This window comes from Aedes albopictus, chromosome 3, assembly GCF_035046485.1.
Source record: "Aedes albopictus strain Foshan chromosome 3, AalbF5, whole genome shotgun sequence".
Lineage (NCBI taxonomy): Eukaryota > Metazoa > Arthropoda > Insecta > Diptera > Culicidae > Aedes > Aedes albopictus.
The window spans coordinates 413,640,571-413,659,780 of NC_085138.1; the positions used below are offsets into that span (position 1 = coordinate 413,640,571).

General features: G+C 41.6%; 1 protein-coding gene and 1 non-coding gene across 2 annotated transcripts in view; both read right to left on the reverse strand.

Moving 5' to 3' along the window:
- Nucleotides 1-1,030: 1,030 nt before the first annotated feature.
- On the reverse strand, nucleotides 1,031-1,171 carry LOC115268398 (U4 spliceosomal RNA). The gene has a single exon (XR_003898284.1). It is a non-coding gene; the product is annotated as a U4 spliceosomal RNA (small nuclear RNA).
- Nucleotides 1,172-10,902: 9,731 nt separating this feature from the next.
- The window catches only part of LOC109431575 (titin), a 146,331-nt gene continuing 138,023 nt past the window's right edge, over nucleotides 10,903-19,210 (reverse strand). The window contains exon 4 of the mRNA XM_062856298.1: nucleotides 10,903-11,492. Coding sequence (XP_062712282.1) covers nucleotides 11,228-11,492 — 265 coding nt within the window. The 3' untranslated portion in view covers nucleotides 10,903-11,227. The remainder of the gene's footprint in view (nucleotides 11,493-19,210) is intronic.

Sequence of the window (19,210 nt, forward strand, 5' to 3'; positions counted from 1 at the left end):
TCCTAGTTTTACAACATCCCTGTGCCTTTCTACCTAGGAATGTCCTTCCGAGAATCAGAAAGCAAAACAAACTGTAGCATTCTTTCAACCATTCAGCCGAAGGAGAACATATAGATTCATGATGGGCGCAAAAAGCCCAAATAGATTCGAAAATGAAGAAAACGCAGACACTGACTGTTTTGAATTTTTGTTTACGCACTTCCATTCCATTCAACGTGCCGGCGAGCACGTTTTTCGTTTCGTCCCTCGCTTTTGATGTTTGTCCAGGCGGAATCATATTTTTAGGGAAGGATATCGGCGGCGCGCAGAGAAAAAACAACAATCTCTTTCACGCACACTCCGGTAGGAGGAGGAAGTAGGTAATGCACTACGCCGAGCAAAACGAGGAGCAAAATACAACGGAAAATGCGAGCCATGTGCATAAAACATGACAACAGCCCACTCCGCAGACAAGGACGCCGTTAGAACAGAAGGACAAAAATGATTATTTTTATCGGCTTCTGTTTTTATTCTGTGTTTCTTAATTTCATTGTTTAAAATTAAAATTTTGCATACGCCCATCACCAAGATTCTGACCAATAATATGTTGTTTAGTGACATCTGAGACGTGTACATCTTTCATCAATATTTAGGTATAAGAACTGAGCAAGCGATGAGCGTGAATAAGATGCTTAGCTAGCAGCTGCTGGCAGTAAGCAGTACACAAACAGCTCGTCATCCGCAGTATCGTCATCGTCACGAGACAACGATTAACAAACAAATGCACCTGATTCAATGCAGCAGTTTCCCCGCCGAATGCAAAACAACGGGTATATTACAGATGGATTAACATTTTATTGCATTCAACAAAGTACCGAGTGAACCTTTAATGAAATGCTTAGCTTCCGCTACAGAATCTGTTACATATGGAGATAAATACTCAGCAGCACCCCGGTAAACGTTTACAAAACGATTCACACAAGATTAGAGTTCAGTGCCAGTACCAACCAAGTCTCAGTCTCCCAAGCCACATTTAATTTCCGATTAGGCGCCTCTTTCGAAGCTTGCAAAAATTGCCATAGCGGACGGTATTTCACGTCCTCAAGGCGGGGTATTGGTATTAGTTTTCAACTAGCAATAATCGCACCTCGGTTGTACCTCATTGGTTACGATATCGCCACTGCGCAAAGCTAAAGAGTACACGGCAACCGGCGTCCCCTGTGGCTCATCGTCGGACCGGTACCGTTAGCGATGGTTTACGTTTTCCCCTCTGTGTATTTGAAAGATTGCGAGCGAAAACGAGGGAACAGAAAAACTGCCTGTCTGCTTGTCTGCCTGACGCCGCGACGCGAAAAGAAAAATAAGAAACGACGGACGAAGCACCGCCAGGGTTGCCACATATACAGATTTTTCTGTAATCATACAGATTTTCTTGCAGCTTTTCATACAGAATTCTGTATGTACAGATGTACAGATTTTTGGAAATGATACAGATTATACAGATTTTTCAGAAACTTACAGAATTTCAAACAGATTTTTCGCGAAATATTACAGATTTTATACAGATTTTTGACAAAAAATGGTGATACAGATTATAAAGATTTTTGAAAGGCAAAATACAGATTTAAATGTGGCAACACTGAGCACCGCACCACGGTAGTGCGACGACGGCGATGTGCTGAGAAAGCGCTGAAAAATTTGAAAAAGCTTCAATGAGTGAGAGCGTCGTATTTTGTCCCGCGTGCTTGCGTTCCCGCCAACCGCGTCCGCGTCGTCGATCGAAGCTCATTCAGCGAAATCGCTCACTGCCGCGTGCTCACGTTTCTCCCTCGTGAAACGAATGGCACACCCTTAAATGAAACAACACAGCACACGAGTAACTTTCACGCAGCGACCGAAAAGACAAAAGAATTTTCACGCAGATTTGTGTAACACCGGATCAGCACATTTTTTGTGTTGATCCAGTGTTACACAAATGTGCGTGAAAATTCTTTTGTCTTTTCGGTCGCTGCGTGAAAGTTACTCGTTGCGCTGTGTACATCGAGTTCTGCGTGCATGTGAGCACTGAGAGAAATGCATGGTTTACATGGAGCAAGTGACTTGATTCAAGTCAATGGAAAATGCCCAATTGAATGCGAATTGAACGTGTAAACACCACCGTTCATCTCAGTTGAGCAACTGACTTGACTTGAACGAAAGTTGAACATGTTCAACTTTTTTGTTCAAGTCAAACGAAATCATTTCACTTGCTCCGTCTGAACACTCGATTCATGTGAGTTGAATTCAATCATCTGTCAAATGAGCTGAATTCAATTCAGTTTGCTAACGCACCGCACGAGTTGAACAATGTAAACACTTGCTTCAATTGAGATGCATTCAAGAGCATGCAAGTGGACACCCAAGTCATTTGCTCAGTCTAAACACGTCATTCCATCGGATTGAACATTTTTGAGAAGTTTGCAACTCACATGCTCGTTTCAATTGAACAGTCTAAACCAGGCAAAAAGCTTTTAGTTAGATTTTAGGTTTCTTTAATGAATAATACATATAGAGTGATTCCAAGCAACAGCATCAAAATTAAGGATTTTTTTAATTCATGATTTTCTATTGAACTTAAACTTTGCACAGTTTTTCAGTTCCAACTAAATCGCCATTTTTCGATATCATATTTTTATTTTGAATCACGACTAACTTTTCAAACGGGTGTATGTGAAAATGGTTCCAAAATATTCAAAAATCTACACAGCAAAAATGGTTCGTTCGATTGCTATGAATTTTTCAGCAAAGTAAGATAACTTAATGGTGATTCCTAAGAAAATATACACTGTGAAAAAAAAATCTTTTTCAACATGAAAAAATATAATTTTTGTCACAAAAACTCAAATAACTCAAAACCCCATCTTTTTACCAACGTATTTTTTTTAGGGAAGATGGTCCATTGTATTAGCAATCTGCCATAAAAATTTGGTGATGGTAAACTAATAAACAAAAAAGTTATAACATTTCAAACATTTCACAATTTTCACAAAATTTTAATTTTTATTTCGGCCGGAAATCGCAATTTGATGCTGATGTTTTTGTTAATGCCCTTGCGTGAGTTGAAAAATTTGTTTTTACTATGTATTATGTATAATATATGTACAGTAATATTTCGATTTTATCACGCCCTCCGCGCATCAATCGTTTATTCATTAATTTGCTGTTATATTTGAGGACAAGTGTGTTCCCTCTTCTTCAACGTTGAAAGCGTTTTTTTGCAACGTTAAAAATATTAAAAATGCGTATAGATTTTGAAGAATATTTCAAAGCATTTTTGAAAAGGGGCGTAATTAAATTGTCTAAACAGATATCGCAGATGGGGGGGCAAAGTCTGGTTTTTCTGATTTTTTGTAGGGGAAAATCGAAAAATCGTCAAATATGGGGGGGGGAAACCATGCTTCCCCCCCCCCCCCCCTAAGTTGGCCCCTATGCTCTCTGTACTTGGCATTTCTGGCAATTTATCAGTTGTTGTCGAGCTTCCCGCTCCCTGCTTTACCGATGATACACCTTGTCCTTTTTTTTACATCCATGCATGACTTACACTGAAAGGCGGCTTGCAGTAATGACAAGCATAAAAATGTTTTTAAATTTACCATGTAAAAACATGATCATCGACCAACCAACGCTTCTTATGTGCGTTTTGTTTCCTCTCATATCAACCGGTTCGATAGCCGAGTGGTAGCGTGCGAGCCTGGTGATGTCAAGGTTCTTGGTTCGAATCCGGTTGCCAAAAGAAACTTTTTTCAATTGAAAATCGAGTCCATGGTAAAATTGAAAACATAATTCTGTTGAATTGAAACGAAATTCAGTCTGCACAAATTTAGTGGCGTTGTGCATTTAAATTGACCCTCAGAATAGTAATTTTCACCGCATGCCGCCGTTCAGTGAGCCAGCGACAAAAACTTCTGCCGCCAAGAAAATGAGCAAACTCAACATTTTTATATTTTTTAAAACATTTCCGTGATTAGGAGAAGTGTACAAAAATATAAAAATTTCTATTTTAATTATTATTTTGGCAGTAGAATTTTATTTCGCTAAGTCAATAGTGGACGTAAAATGAGGTTTAGGTGTAATTTTGTATTTAATGTGGACATTTGGGCAAAACCAGTCTCTTTCAGTTCATCTATGGTGCTTTCGGTCAGGGATGGGAACACTCACTTGTGAAGAGTTACACTCACTTGCTGTTTTCTCAGCTCAGAAGCGTGCTATCAAGGAACAATGTATGGACGACATGTGCCTTTTGGTTTTGTCTAAAAGTTTGCCGAACAAAGTATGGGTCGCACACGCATATCGAAGGTGTGAGGGAGCTGCGAAGGCAACTCTCCACGAGGTGAATGTAAATTACACTCACCTCGTGGAGAGTCGCTTTCGCAGCTCTGTCACGACTTAGGTATGGGTTTGCGACCCGTACTCTATTCGACAAACTTTTAGACAAAACCACAAGAAAAAAGTCGTCCATACATCGTTTCTTGATAGCACGATTCTGAGCTGAGAAAATAGCAAGTGAGTGTAACTCTTCGCAAGTGAGTGTTCCCATCCCTGCTTTCGGTGAGATTTCGTAACTCTTTTGAACATTTTTTTTTTCATCAAACGGCCTATTAGAGAGCGTTGAGTTGTAGACCGTTGAGAAAGCGTCTAACCGTTCGCAATGCTGTTTTACTTTGTATGGCGAGTTTTAAAATTTTTAAAACTCGCCATACAAAATAAAACAGCATTGCGAACGGCCTTAGCGTGGTTCAAAAAATCGTTTTTGCTCCACACCGCTTATTCGATTCCTAACCAGATTATATGCTTTCTCCCAAAATTTGAGCTCATTTGGTTGAAAATTAAGACTGCACAAGCCCTTCAAAGTTTGTATGGGAATTACTATAGGAAAACGATGTTTTTCATTCAATCCACCGTAGCATTTCCCCAAGTGCCCTAGTGGGTTAGTCGACCCTTGGTAATCCTAGGCTACTTTACCAGCTACAACTTTGCCGAAGACCGCATTCAAATCGAACGCCTCATTAATTAGTTATCGATTTGTATCCAACTGGGCAAACTTTAACAGTGATCCTCCAGCTTCTCAGCAGGCAACATTGCTGCATATTGCGCCAAAGATAGCACACTGAAATCATGGCTACTATGTTTCACTGCAAAATGCAGTGATGCCCACCGAATAGTTTAACCATCATTAGTAAACATTTCGACTCTGGATAAAAATCGGTAACTAATTAATGAGGCGTCCGATTTGAATGCGGTCTTCAGCTGTAGAGAAACCTAGAATTACCAAGGGTCGACTAACCCTCTAGGGCACTTGGGAAAATGCTACGGTGGATTGAATGAAAAACATCGTTTTCCCATAGTAATTCTTATACGAACTTTTAAGGGCTTGTGCTGTCTCAATTTTCAACCAAATGAGCTAAAATTTTGGAAGAAGTCATATAATCTGGTTAGGAGTCGAATTAGTGGTGGGGAGCAAAAACGATTTTTTGAACCGATTAAATCGGGTTTTTTTAATAAAATGTAATATACAGGTTAGCTACAAAAAAAGCTGTGAAATTAGTTCTGTTAGTGAAATTAGAGACGGAGCCGGTTCAACACACGTCGACTGGAAGACGCTGCGGTGAAAAGGTCCTTCGTCGAGGAGCTAGAGAACCGTGCAGCGAATATTCCAGAAGGTGGAAGCGTAGAAGATCAATGGAGCGCCATCAAGAACGCCTTCATCGCCACCGGCGAGAATAATTTGGGTGAGCTACGCACCCGAAGAAAGCAGTGGATCACAGATGATACCTGAAGGAAGACAGCGGAGCGAAGGAACGCCAAAGCCTCGATAGAGCGAGCGAAAATACGAGGAGTCAGAGCCGTAGCCCGTCAGCGCTATTTGGCTCTCTAGAAGGAAGTGAAACGCTCATGTAGACGGGCGGACTCTCTAGCCGACGAAGGCGAGACAGCAAACACAGGCGATTTCCGTCTCCTCTACGATGTCTCACGTCGCCTTAGTGGGACCAAGATGAATGCTACGATGCCCGTAAAAGACACGTATGGAAAGTTACTGACCGACCCGGCTGACCAGCCGAAACGCTGGTTCGAGCACTTTGGAAACCTTTTCCAAGTGTCGGTCACGCCATCAACACCTCAGCATGATCCGCCGAGGGTTCGACGCATTACCCGTATCAACATCGAAGCTCCATCAGTGCAGGAGATAGAAACGGCCATCAGTAGCATGAAATCGAACAGAGCCCAAGGGGTCGATCGCATATCAGCTGAGATGCTCAAAGCTGACCCCGTAGTATTCGCACAACTACTGCATCAATTAGTCTGCAACATATGGGAAACCGCGACATTTCCGGCCGACTGGATGCATGGCATCTTAGTAAAGGTGACCTGACTGTATGCGATAATTGGTGGAGCATCATGCTGCTGTACATATATCGTTCTCAAAGTCCTCTGCAAAGTGATCCTTAACCGGATTCAGAAAAAGATTGACGCAACTCTCCGACGGCAGCAAGCAGGATTTCGTGCCGGACAATCCTGTGTGGACCATATTGTCACGTTCCGTATAATACTGCAGAAAATCAATGAATTCCAAGAGTCTCTCTACCTGGTGTTCATTGATTACGAAAAAGCTTTCGATCGTCTTCTTCTTCTTCTTCTTCTTCTTCTTGGCGTAACGTCCTCATTGGGACAAAGCCTGCTTCTCAGCTTAGTGTTCTATGAGCACTTGCACAGTTTTTAACTGAGAGCTTCCTCTGCCAATGATCATTTTGCATGTGTATTTCGTGTGGCAAGCACGAAGATACTCTATGCCCAAGGAAGTCAAGGAAATTTCCTTTACGAAAAGATCCTGGACTGACCGGGAATCGAACCCGTCACCCTCAGCATGGTCATGCTGAATACCCGTGCGTTTACCGCCTCGGCCATATGGGCTTTCGATCGTCTCAATCACGGAAACATGTGGGGAGCCCTCAGGCCGTGCCTCAGGCGCAAAGGGTGTCCTTGCGAATATCATCGGCCTCATTGAAGCACAGTACAGGGCATTTTCGTACAAAGTACTGCACAACGGTGTTTTGTCCGATCCCATACGGGTCGTTGCTGGAGTGAGGCAAGGATGTATACTATCACCGCTACTGTTCCTCATCGTAATCGACGAGATCCTGGTAGGTGCGATTGACTGTGAACCAAATCATGGATTGCTGTGGCAGCCCATTACCATGAAGCACCTAAATGACTTCGAACTGGCTGACGACGTTGCTCTCCTAGCTCAACGGCGCTCTGATATGCAGAGCAAGCGCGATGATCTTGCCAATCGCTCCTCAGCGGCAGGTCTTACCATCAACGTCAACAAGACCAAACGTTGGATGTAAACACGGTTAACCCTTCCAGCTTTACAGTAGCTGGGCAATCAGTGGAGAATGTTGAAAGCTTCCAATATCTTGGAAGCCAAATGGCGGCCGATAGCGGCAACAAGATCGACATAGGTGCACGGATCAAGAAGTGGAGAACACTCAACGGCTGCAGGTCTTCATCAATAGATGCCTGCGGTACATAATTCGTACATGGTGGCCTCACAATTGGATCTCCAACGTGGAGCTCTATCGTCGATGTCATCAAAAGCCGAAAGCGACAGAAATTTGGGAGCGTAGGTGGAGGTGGGTCGGCCACACTCTACGCAAGGGCGGAAACGAAATCTGTAAGCAAGCGTTAGATTGGAACCCAGCAGGATATCGCAGCAGAGGCTCATGGCGGCGCAGCCTCAACAACGAAATCAAGCCAGTCGATAGAAATTTGACCTGGCCACAGGTCAGTAGCGAAGTATTCCCGTCGACCGCCAATCACCAACGGTAAAGTCCTTTTCCGTCATACCCCGTGGGTCAGAGTCAACGAGTGTCGGTTCGGAGCAGCGTATCGTCAAATGCACGCCACGAACCCGGTTCGTATACAGGGAGATAGATGTCGCAACATTCCCCACTCGGTCATAACTGGAAGCATAGTACGCGAACCCGGGTCGCTGGGCTCTGTTGCTCCTTTGTTGACCGGAAAAAGACCATCCCGGGAATCGCTCAGCATCCACCGAAACCCTCTCGTTTGTCCAACATTCGGAAGCTTCCGTTCAGCCGCAACTCCCTCCGCACCGGTAGCTCGACCATACCGCACAAGAGTCGCTTTGTAGACGCTGCGCGCCAATTCACAGCACGGATCGTCATCGAGCATCGCAACACCAGAACCTGCGCAGGTATGTGAAGAGCGTTTGTTTACATGGTCATGTTTGCTCTTTTTCCATTCCGTTACGAATTTTTCACGTCCAATACGAATGAAGTTGCTAAAATAAATAGTAAACGTTTTTTTGAAATTAGTTCAGTTCTGTTACGTTTCACATTGCTTTCGGAATAAACATACTCACTACAGTCCGTTACGTTTCGGTTCAGTTATTTTCGCTCGGATGAGCAAGCATCCCTTCTAGGTTTGTATTCAAATCCCTTATGGTTCTTGTAGCCTATAGAAGAGTTAAAGTTTAGTTTTCGGGGACAGCTAGTTATTGATAAGAAATAAATACAAAACAATATAAATTAGCTAAAATAAGGAAAAAAAGAGCCTATCTGAAATTACCAACAATAAAAGGGCCTTTGCCGCCACAATTCGATTCAGTACCTTCGTCCATCGAGGTGTGCTGTTGCCACATTGCGTAGCGGGTTTCTACGGGCGGGACTTCTCCCTCTCGACGATAACTTAAAAGAGTGTCCGAACCTTAACCGAACCGACCATCCTGGGGTGTCTGTCGATCGAGAAGTTTAATGCGCCTGGGACTTGACAAATCTTTAATTTAACGAACTCTCGACACCTGGCTAGGTCGTTACGATCAGCGGGGATGGGGAGGAAATGTTGATTAGATATCTACTCAGAATATGTTCAAGAACTTGGCCCACTTCAGAGATATCTGGAGTTGGAAATTGGATAGGGTTTAATGAGGTGCTTTCCTTGGTGAAAAAGCGTACGAGAAATTGTCATGGTTTAATCATTTACCTGGTTACCACTGAAAAAGTAAAAAAAAGCATTAGGCAAGTCGCACAAATTTCGTACGTAGTACAGCCATAGACCACAGTTATGATGATTGCGTCCTTCCCGTCGGATACCAAAATACAAAGATTGGAGACTTATCTCCGACTTCTCGACAAGACTGACGCCATCCTCCAACAGTCGAGAGTTGTCCTGGCCTCGTCCTTGCGACTGCTGAGGAATATGAAAGGATGATTAGTTAGACACCTAAAGAAATATGTAGAAAGTAGAAAGTTCTACGACTTCTCAGGCCTAGGTGTCAAGAGGATATTGGTGTTGTTCTAGGTGTTGTTAGTGGAAGGGTACTCCAAAGGATGCGGTTGGTCAACGTTCAGGTACACCATTATTGGACTGCTCCGAAATAATTATCTGCCCAATACGTCCTGGTTTCCTCGTCATCTTAATGGCATTTATTTGTATTACTTGATTTTTCGGTTGAGAATCTGAAATATTACATAATATTAACATTGACGTCGAATAAGCTACATATTAGTGATACGCTCGCCACAGTTATATATTTTTACAATCTAATTTGTACTATTTATACACTGAAGTTTTTTTTACGCGGTCTTTTTTTACGCATTATTTCAAAAAACGTCGTAAAAAACCGCGTTATTTCAAAACCCGTCGTAAAAAAAACCGAGTTTTTTCGAAAACACGCGCAAAATAGTCAGGATCACATCTAACTTGACTTGACTTTTTTACGACGTTTTTTTGAAATAACGCGGTTTTTTTTACGACGGGTCTTGAAATAGCGCGTTTTTTTACGACGGGTCTTGAAATAACGCGGTTTTTTTTACGCGGGACCATTACCGTCGTAAAAAAAACTTCAGTGTACAATATATTTACCTGAATCCTGCTGAAATAAAATATTGATTAGCAGCAAAATTGAAACAAAAATATTACATAAACATAAAAAAGTGCATCAAACTTTGATCTTGGAATATTTGTAAACTACTGCCTGATTATTTTAGTCTGGAAAATTTCAAGATCAAAATTTGATTTGGTAGATCTTACGCCGCAACGCACCATGCTGAGGGGATCTACCCACGTTACGGGAACTGACGCCAGGAAAACAAGTTAAGCGTCGATAAACTTGCAACCATATGAGGTCAAAACTCAACAATTTTACCTAGAAACTCGTATTCTGAAATGATTTTCTTAAAATAATCACAAGAAATTTGCTATGATAAGTGATTTCAAAGGTGACCTCATTTTCAATTGAAACCCCTTTTCAAACTCAATTATTAAATGAAAATAAAAGAAAACAACGACAAATATCTAATTGTCTCGTCATCGCAATGACCTCCCGATCACACAGCATCCAACCGATGGTAACCTAATAAATATGATGGACTTCGGTTGAATGTACTTACTCGTGCCTGTCTGATGTCATCCAAACATGTGTTCTTCGGAAGGTGCATATTCATATATGATTATTAAATTGTGATTGACATTTCACGGTATTTGCAAGTCTCGATTGAAACATTGCGTTTGATTCTAGAGATTCGAGCAACTTCTAATAGGTATTTTTTTACAATCAACAGCACTCAGTACCATAACCACTCAGAGTGTCAAATGGGATATTAACCTTTTGGCATGTGTACAAATAGTATAATAGTTGACAACAAAACTTCAGTTTTGGTTAGGAGCTGTTCTTGAACAATGGACCCAAATTCTAAGTAATCTAAAGAATGTTCGTTATTATTTCTTAGACAGTTCAGGTCAAAGCTACTTACCGAAAATGATCCTGGCACAGCGTTGCAAGTCTGCTGTCATTATTCCATCAAGCTTCCGAGACATTAGGGCTCCTGTTTCGGATGAAATTATTACGAATCACTGCCTAACTTACTGTACCACTTTACTTACAGTTTATTGAGTATATAAAACTAGTTTAACTTGAAAAATAGAGAAATACATAGTTATATTTAATTATAAGCGTTTTTGATCTTCTCGGCGTTATAGAACTAACATCTTTCGATTAGTCAAATATAGAACGCATCGTCTATACAAACAGAACATGTACAGCTTCAGCTCGCGCGAAGACTATTCCTTATCGAAGTACACTATTGTATTAGGTAAAACAACACTGTCAACTTAATCAACCACAAAACTCGTAATTTGTACTGAAACACAATACCACCCCATCAAAACGTCCCTCTCTCTATACACTCTAACCGTGAATATGCGTCAGAATGACGTCGATTGCAAACTCGCCTTCGACCTCCTTTGCACCGGCACCGCCATCTGTTGGTGCGGTTTCTTTGACTTCGTTTTCGGTTTTGGGCACATCTGCGACGGCAACGACCGATTCAGTGTTGCCAGACTGCGGTTCTTCCGTCGAAGATGCACGACGTCTCTGCTGTTCCTCTTGATACTGTTGCTGTTGCTTCTTTTTCATGTCCAGCTTCAGGGGCATCTTCGGCGAAGGGGATACTCTGCAAAAGATTATGTGAATGGTGTTTGAGAATGTTGAATTGCGGTACCCGAATACCATTACACCGAAAACCATCTACCCGAAAACCAGTACCCCGAGATTTCCACCATGCTAAATTCCCTCCCGATAATCATGATTCTCGTGGAATAGGACAGATCGGTGAAGTACTAGAGTTGTAGTAATGAGCTGAATTTTAGTATGGTGAGAAGGTCAATTCTCATTTTCTGCAATAAAATGGTGTAAAAAGCGTGGGTATTATGATTCCTTGCCTAATTTGATGCTGTTTGAGCAAAACTTTAGGCAACAATGTTGTTGTTTTCCTCATTTTTTGCAACATAAACAACATAGTTATCCAAAGTTTTGCTCAAACAGCATCAAATTAGGCAAGGAATCATAAAACCCACGCTTTTTGCACCATTTTATTGCAGAAAAGGAGAATTAACCTTCTCACCATACTAAAATTCAGCTCATTACTACAAATCTAGTACTACATCGAACGTGCCCCATTTCCTAACTCTTAACTTCATTGGGAGCATCCGCATACTCGCCGATCTACTGAAGGATCGCGGGTTTAGCATCGTAGCGCTGCAGGAGGTGTGTTGCACAGGATCCATGGTGCGAACGTTTGGAAGTAATCATACCATCTACCAGAGCTGTGGCAACACACGCGAGCTGGGAACAGCTTTCATCGTGATGGGTGATATGCAGAGGCGCGTGATCGGTTAGTGGCCGATCGACGAAAAAGAATGTGCAGGTTGAGGATCAAGGGCCGATTCTTCAACTTCAGCATAATAAACGTGCACAGTCCACACTCCGGAAGCACTGATGATGACAAGGACGCATTTTACGCGCAGCTCGAACGCGAGTACGACCGCTGCCCAAGCCACGACGTCAAGATCATTAAAGGATATTTAAACGCTCAGGTAGGCCAGGAGGAGGAATTCAGACCGACGATTGGAAAGTTCAGCGCCCACAAGCTGACGAATGAAAACGGCCTACGACTCATTGATTTCGTCGCCTCCAAAAATATGGCCATACGTAGCACCTTTTTCCAACACAGCCTCCCTTATCGTTACACCTGGAGATCACCTCAGCAGACGGAATCTCAAATCGACTACGTTCTGATTGACGGACAGAACTTCTCCGACATTATCGACGTCAGGACCTATCGTGGCGCCAACATCGACTCCGACCACTACCTAGTGATGGTCAAACTGCGCTCAAAACTCTCCGTCATCAACAATGTACGGTACCGGCGATAGCCACGATACAACCTATAGCGACTGAAACAATCGGATGTCGCCTCAGCATACGCGCAGAATCTAGGGACCGCGTTGCCAGACGAGGGCGAGCTCGATGAGGCCACTCTAGAAGACTGCTGGAGTACAGTGCGCAGCCATCGTCGGGGTACGTGGAACGGAACCATTCGTAGTGGAACGTGGAAAGTTACAAACAGAAGCAGAAATAGCAGAACTTGGAAGAAGCGGAATGCGAAGAAATGGAACTGCTGCGACGTTCCCATAAAACACGGAAGTTCTACCAGAAGCTCAACGCATCCCGCAACGTATTCGTACTGCGAGCTGAAATATGCAGGGATAAGGACGGAGGCCTCTTGACGGACGGACGTGAGGTGATCGAAAGGTGAAAGCAGCACTTCGATCAGCACCTGAATGGCGTGGAGAACATAGGTACGAGAGACCACGGCAACGGAGGAAACAACGACGCCAGTACAACGGAGGACGGAAATAATTCAACTCCTACGGCGAGGGAGGTTAAAGATGCCATTTTTTTTTTGGTAAGGATGATAGGACAGCTGAACTCAAGTTGGGCCCAGAAAAGGCGACCATTTGGAATGTGAAAACTTTGGAGCGATCACTATTTTGAATGCTGTCTACAAAGTGCTATCCCAGATTATCTTCCGTCGCCTGTCACCTGAAACGAATGAGTTCGTGGGAAGTTATCAAGCCGATTTCATCCACGGCCGGTCGACAACGTACCAGATCTTTACTGTACGCAGGGTGTCCATTCAAATTCAGTTTTCCGATTCCCGGATTTTTCCCGGGTATGGACTAACTTCCCGAGTATGTACGAACGCAAATTATTGTTGTAGTAGGACGCTCTTCGGTATATTTTTTATATACAGTTTTAATTTGGTCTACCTATAACTTGATACGAATCTTATAGATTTCCTGATTTCAAAAATTATGATTAAAAAAACTTACAAAAAAAGTTACAATCACTGGTGTTAATTTCCCCTTCTTAAACGAAATTTAGGATTAGAGTTAGTTGAAAAGGTCCTTTCTATATTAAGAAAATGGAATCTATATGAAAATATTATTGAAACTGTGACGTCAGTGTCTGATTTTATCACGAAATTTTTGTTGAATATCATAAAAAATCGGTAGAAAAATATCGAGACATTTTTGGTAAACCTGGTCTTTAGAAACTAATGTATCAATTATTTGGTACATTTTGTGAAAATCTCCATCTAACTTTTTGTTCTGCTTCCATCGTCATTTTGAACAATTTTATTTGCTAAATCCAAAATCTTTTGACACCGATTTCTCCGAATTTTGAAGTAAAACGTTTGAGTTCTTCTCCAATATTAAATGATATCTTGAGGACATTAAACATTTCTTCCTTTAGGAAGTACTCCATAGGTTCTGCCAAAAAAAAAAAAAAATCATGAAAATTCTTTTAAAATGCTTCGTTTGGCTAATATTGCCGTAAACATATCAGATTCTATTGTATACTCTTCCGGGGATCCGAGTGATGCTTCCAGGAAGTAAAATTTTGAAACATTACTTCACAGATTCCATAGAAGATTCTTCTGTGGATTCGACTACTATACTAAGGAAATCTGCAGAGAGTCTTTCATGAGCAGTTTTTTTTTAATTCGCTGTAATTTACAGTGTTGTACTTACTCTTCCAGGGGCGACTCGTGACCTTTTCGGCTACATGTGCAACTTTTTTGTTTGGCTAATTCCAGGGCTGTTACAAAAGTATCGATTTGGAAACCGCAAAATCCGCGCCAATCAATTTGAAATCCGCGCCGAGGTAATCAAATCCGCGCCAGTGCAAAAACATGTGGTTTTGATGACTCAAACTCCAAAGAAAATGAACTATTCATGACTTTTGTTGCACTCCAGATAAAGAGCATTTCTATTGATAAATCGATTTTTACCATTACTAATCCATGAATTTAGATGACAGCTTCTACATCAAACAAGAGTTTAAACATGTTGCAAACAGACCAGTTTTTTTTTTTTAAATTGGAATATAAAGTCCTGAAAAGAAATCTGACCTAAGTCCCAAAAGACCAAACCAAGTTTTTTAGAAGCTTTTTGAGAAATTCATAGATTACTTTCTACAGAAACTTATTTTGTTGAATCTTCACAGTAATACAAGGAGCAACATAAGCATAGACTAATTACTAGTGCAATTTATTGATTATATCACCAATCAATTGTATTCCTAAGGAAGATATTTATGATAAAGGAAGCATTTCCTGAATATATCTGGCAACTTTTCTAAACATTGAGACAAAAGATATGCAGGAAAGTATTAATTCATCAGAATTTATGATAAGTGTGGCCACACCACAGCCTTAAAATTCAGTGATAAAATCAGCAAGAATTTCCTCAGGACATTTTGTGTCAGAAAACCAATCCGATTTTATCAGATTGATTACTTACGATACACACAGTCTACAAAACCAATGGTATTCTTGACGGGATTCTGTAACATTTGACTCTTGATTTGACTACAAAATTCAACCAAATGTTTCTTCAAAATTTCCGATAGACGTCTTTTTGCAAATTCCACAAAAAAAGCTTTCAGAAACACCGATTTCAGAAATCTTGTCATTATTCAGTGCTTTTCGAACGTCAAGTCTATAGGCAAGTTCCGTCCAAAATTTAAATTAAATCCAAATTTTTAGCCAACAACTGATCTCAGGGTCCAGACAGAAATATCTTAAAGAGTTTGACTAAGAAATTCAGAATATGATCTTCTAAGTTTTAACAAATTGAGCTTCTTGATAGTGCGATGCAACTTAAATAGCACTCCACGCTGTAGGATCTTAATAATAATATAAGCCATATCCACATGTTACACAACATTAGCACTTTGAAATCGGTAAGTTAGCAACTTTGGCGACAGACAGCAGTAGAGATCCATGGAGAGAAGCGGTAGGAAAATAACTGAGCGTGAGATGGTCGCGGACGCGTGTTTTGGATGCGGATTGATTCGAAGCGAGAAATAAATGTTAGCTATTAACATCGACAAACTGTTTTAATTAGATTTCGAAGCTGAAACTTTATACACGCTATTGACTATAAACATTGTTTTTGCTTGAACACAAAATTCCATAACACTAATTTAAAAATGTTCGTTTTGAATGTTTTGAAAATGTTGATTGTTTTGAACTTCATCCCGAAATGTTTGATGTAAGTTCATTTTTAAACCATTTCCGCAAAATCCGCGCCAAAATTAGTAAAAACGCGCGAAATCCGCGCGAAACGCAAAAACCGCGAAAAACGCAAAATCCGCGCCACTTGTAACAGCCCTGTAATTCTCGCGTTTAGTATCATACAGGCGTATCTACAATGATCGATTTCTCTTCGTCGATTTTCTCTTCGGATTATTCCGGAAAATACGACCAATATTCGAATAATCTCTCAGTGTACTTCGGTGAAGGACGACTAGGACTAGCATCTAACACAACAAAAATGACCAAAAATGATTTGCAGGCCAAATTTTAAGCCGAAGAGAAAATCGATGAAGAGAAATCGATCATTATAGATACAGTATGATACTGAGTGCGAGAATTGACGAAGCCTAGAATATAAATAACATCGTATGTACTACAAATTCTCATACTTTTTTATGTTTTGAGGTCGAGCTTGAAAAAAAAGTATGCCGAATTCTATAAACATCTGCTTAATACAAAGCGAAACAGATGAATGATTATGACTTATGTTGTTTTCGTGATTGAACATGGGTTGGTAGAGAATAAACTCGCAGTTGCAACCACATCCAAAATATTCAGTTGAGCCTGTACAAAAATTTATTTGATTATTATTGCATATTATTATCATTTGTTTGTATGAACTTTGTTATGCTTTTTCAACTAATCTAGTTCCATCTCAAACACGACATCATAACATGACATGACAACATAAGGATAATCAGATAAAAAAATATATCTTTGCTCACAACCACCCGATCCACCCACTGATTTTAAAATCAAATTTGCTCAACATGCTAACGTATTGAATCAGTCAATAATTGACAGTCAATTATTGAACCAATTAAAAATTGTGTTTTGACCTTACTTTTAGAATATCAAATTTTGTGAAGTTTAACTCTATTAGCAGTAAATATGAAATGCGTTGATCCTTTGATTCCCCGCTGATGGATTATATCATCAAGCATAGTCAACAACACATGCGCCGTGTTCAGAAAAAAAACAAAAACCATCAGCGTGCTACATTCGTGGGCTCTGTTTGTTTCATCCGCATACGGGTACCGCCGTCACAACCAGTGCGATCTTGGCGATGGACAGTCAGACCGCTTTTCAGCACTGAACATACACCAACACAATGACAAAAATGCCCGTATGTATTCTTATACAAACGGCACCTCGCATGTACGATGTTGCAGATGAACAGGCGACATAAACATTGCAACCAAACAAATGCTCTGAGAGACGCAAGAGAGAAAAAAACACTCCCATGCAACGCGACGGTTCGCACCGGTCGCATCGGTACTCTCAGGTCGGTACGACACCAGAAATGAACATGCATCAACAACGATGGTCGTAAAATATAGCGCATCCACCACGCACGTGTTTCTCGTAGGCGTATGAAAAATCGTCGTGCGATTTTCATAATGAACGGTTTCAGAGTTTTATTTTGGACGCAATTTTAATGTGGCTCCACATGTGCAATGCACATGTTGGACATCTGGACGAGTCGCCCCTGTACTCTTCAGAACTTTATTTGAATTTAACCTAAAGCTCCTCCAAAATTCTGTACAGAAGCGGATAGGCACAATATCACTGTTTTTCAATAATTTTCTCCTTGACTTCTGCCAAAGGGATCAAATTTAAGGGATCTGGCAGAAATATATGAAGAGTTCCACTAAGAATATCACCAGAATCCCTCCAGATACTGACACATATTTTTTTTTTCAAACGTGAAAATCTCTTCGCCGTAAGTAACTTACTGCAGGTTTACTGAGTTCGCCAGGAATTCCGATTTTCCTAACAAGACTCAAAAAGTCCATCGTGAAATCTTGCAGAAATCTGAAAATTTCGCCAAAGAAGTATATTCTGATTTCTTTTACATGAATTTATCAAGATCCAACAGAAACTACTAAAATTCCCTAAAATTCCTGAGAGGCTGCCTTTCTAAAAACATATACAACCGGCAACTCTTTTAATGTTACTAGCATTCTGTTCAAGACTTGCTTGATACTTAAGAAGTACAGATAGATACCATAAAGATTTTTCCCGGTGCCTTTTACAGTTTCCCGTGTGTTTCCCGTATTTTTCCCGGTGGTTTCGAATTCCCGGGTTTTTCCCGGTTTTCCCGTATTTCCCGGATGGATGGACACCCTGTGTACGGCAAATCCTCCAGAAATGCCGTGAATACCAGGTCCCAACGCATAACCTGTTCATCGACTTCAAAGCGGCATACGACAGTATCAACCGCACAGAGCTATGGAGAATCATGGACGAAAACGGCTTTCCTGGGAAGCTGATTAGACTGATTAAAGCAACGATGAACGATGTGCAAAGGTGACGAACTCTCATGCCTATTCTTCAACATCGCTCTGGAAGGTATAGTGCGACGAGCCGGGTTCAACAGCCGGGAAACGATTTTCACAAAAATTGGTCAATTTGTATGCTTTGCGGACGATATGGACATTATCGCCAGGACATTTGCAACGGTGACAGAGCTGTACACCCGCCTGAAACGCGAAACAGCAAAGGTCGGGCAAATGATGAATGCCTCAAAAACAAAGTACATGCTGGTAGGCGGAACCGAACACGACCGGGTCCGTCTAGGTAGTAATGTTACGATAGACGGGGGTACCTTCGAGGTGGTGGAGGAATTCGTCTACCTTGGATCCTTATTGACGGCTTACAACAACGTGAGTTGTGAAATTCGAAGGCGTGTCATCAGCGGAAGTCGGGCCTACTACGGGCTCAAGAAGATGCTGCGGTCTAAAAAGATTCACTAACGCACCAAATGCACCATATACAAAACGCTAATAAGTGGTCCTCTACGGGCACGAGACATGGGCCATGCTCGAGGAGGACCTGCAAGCACTGGGAGTTTTCGAGCGACGCGTGCTAAGGACGATCTTCGGCGATATGCAGGAGAACGGTTTGTGGCGGAGGATGAACCACGAGCTCGCTGCACTTTACGGCGAACCCAGCATCCAGAAGGTGGCCAAAGCCGGAAGGATACGATGGGCAGAGCATGTTGCAAGAATGCCGGACAACAACCCTACAAAGTTGGTGTTTGCGGCAGATCCGGTGGGCACAAGAAGGCGTGGAGCGCAGAGAGCACGATGAGCGGATCAGGTGGAGCGTGACTTGGCGATCATTGGGCGCGACCGAACGTGTATTATGGAGAAATACCTATTGTTGATTCAGTTTTATCTTCAATTTGATGTAATACTAAATAAATGAACGAATATATTGGTCTA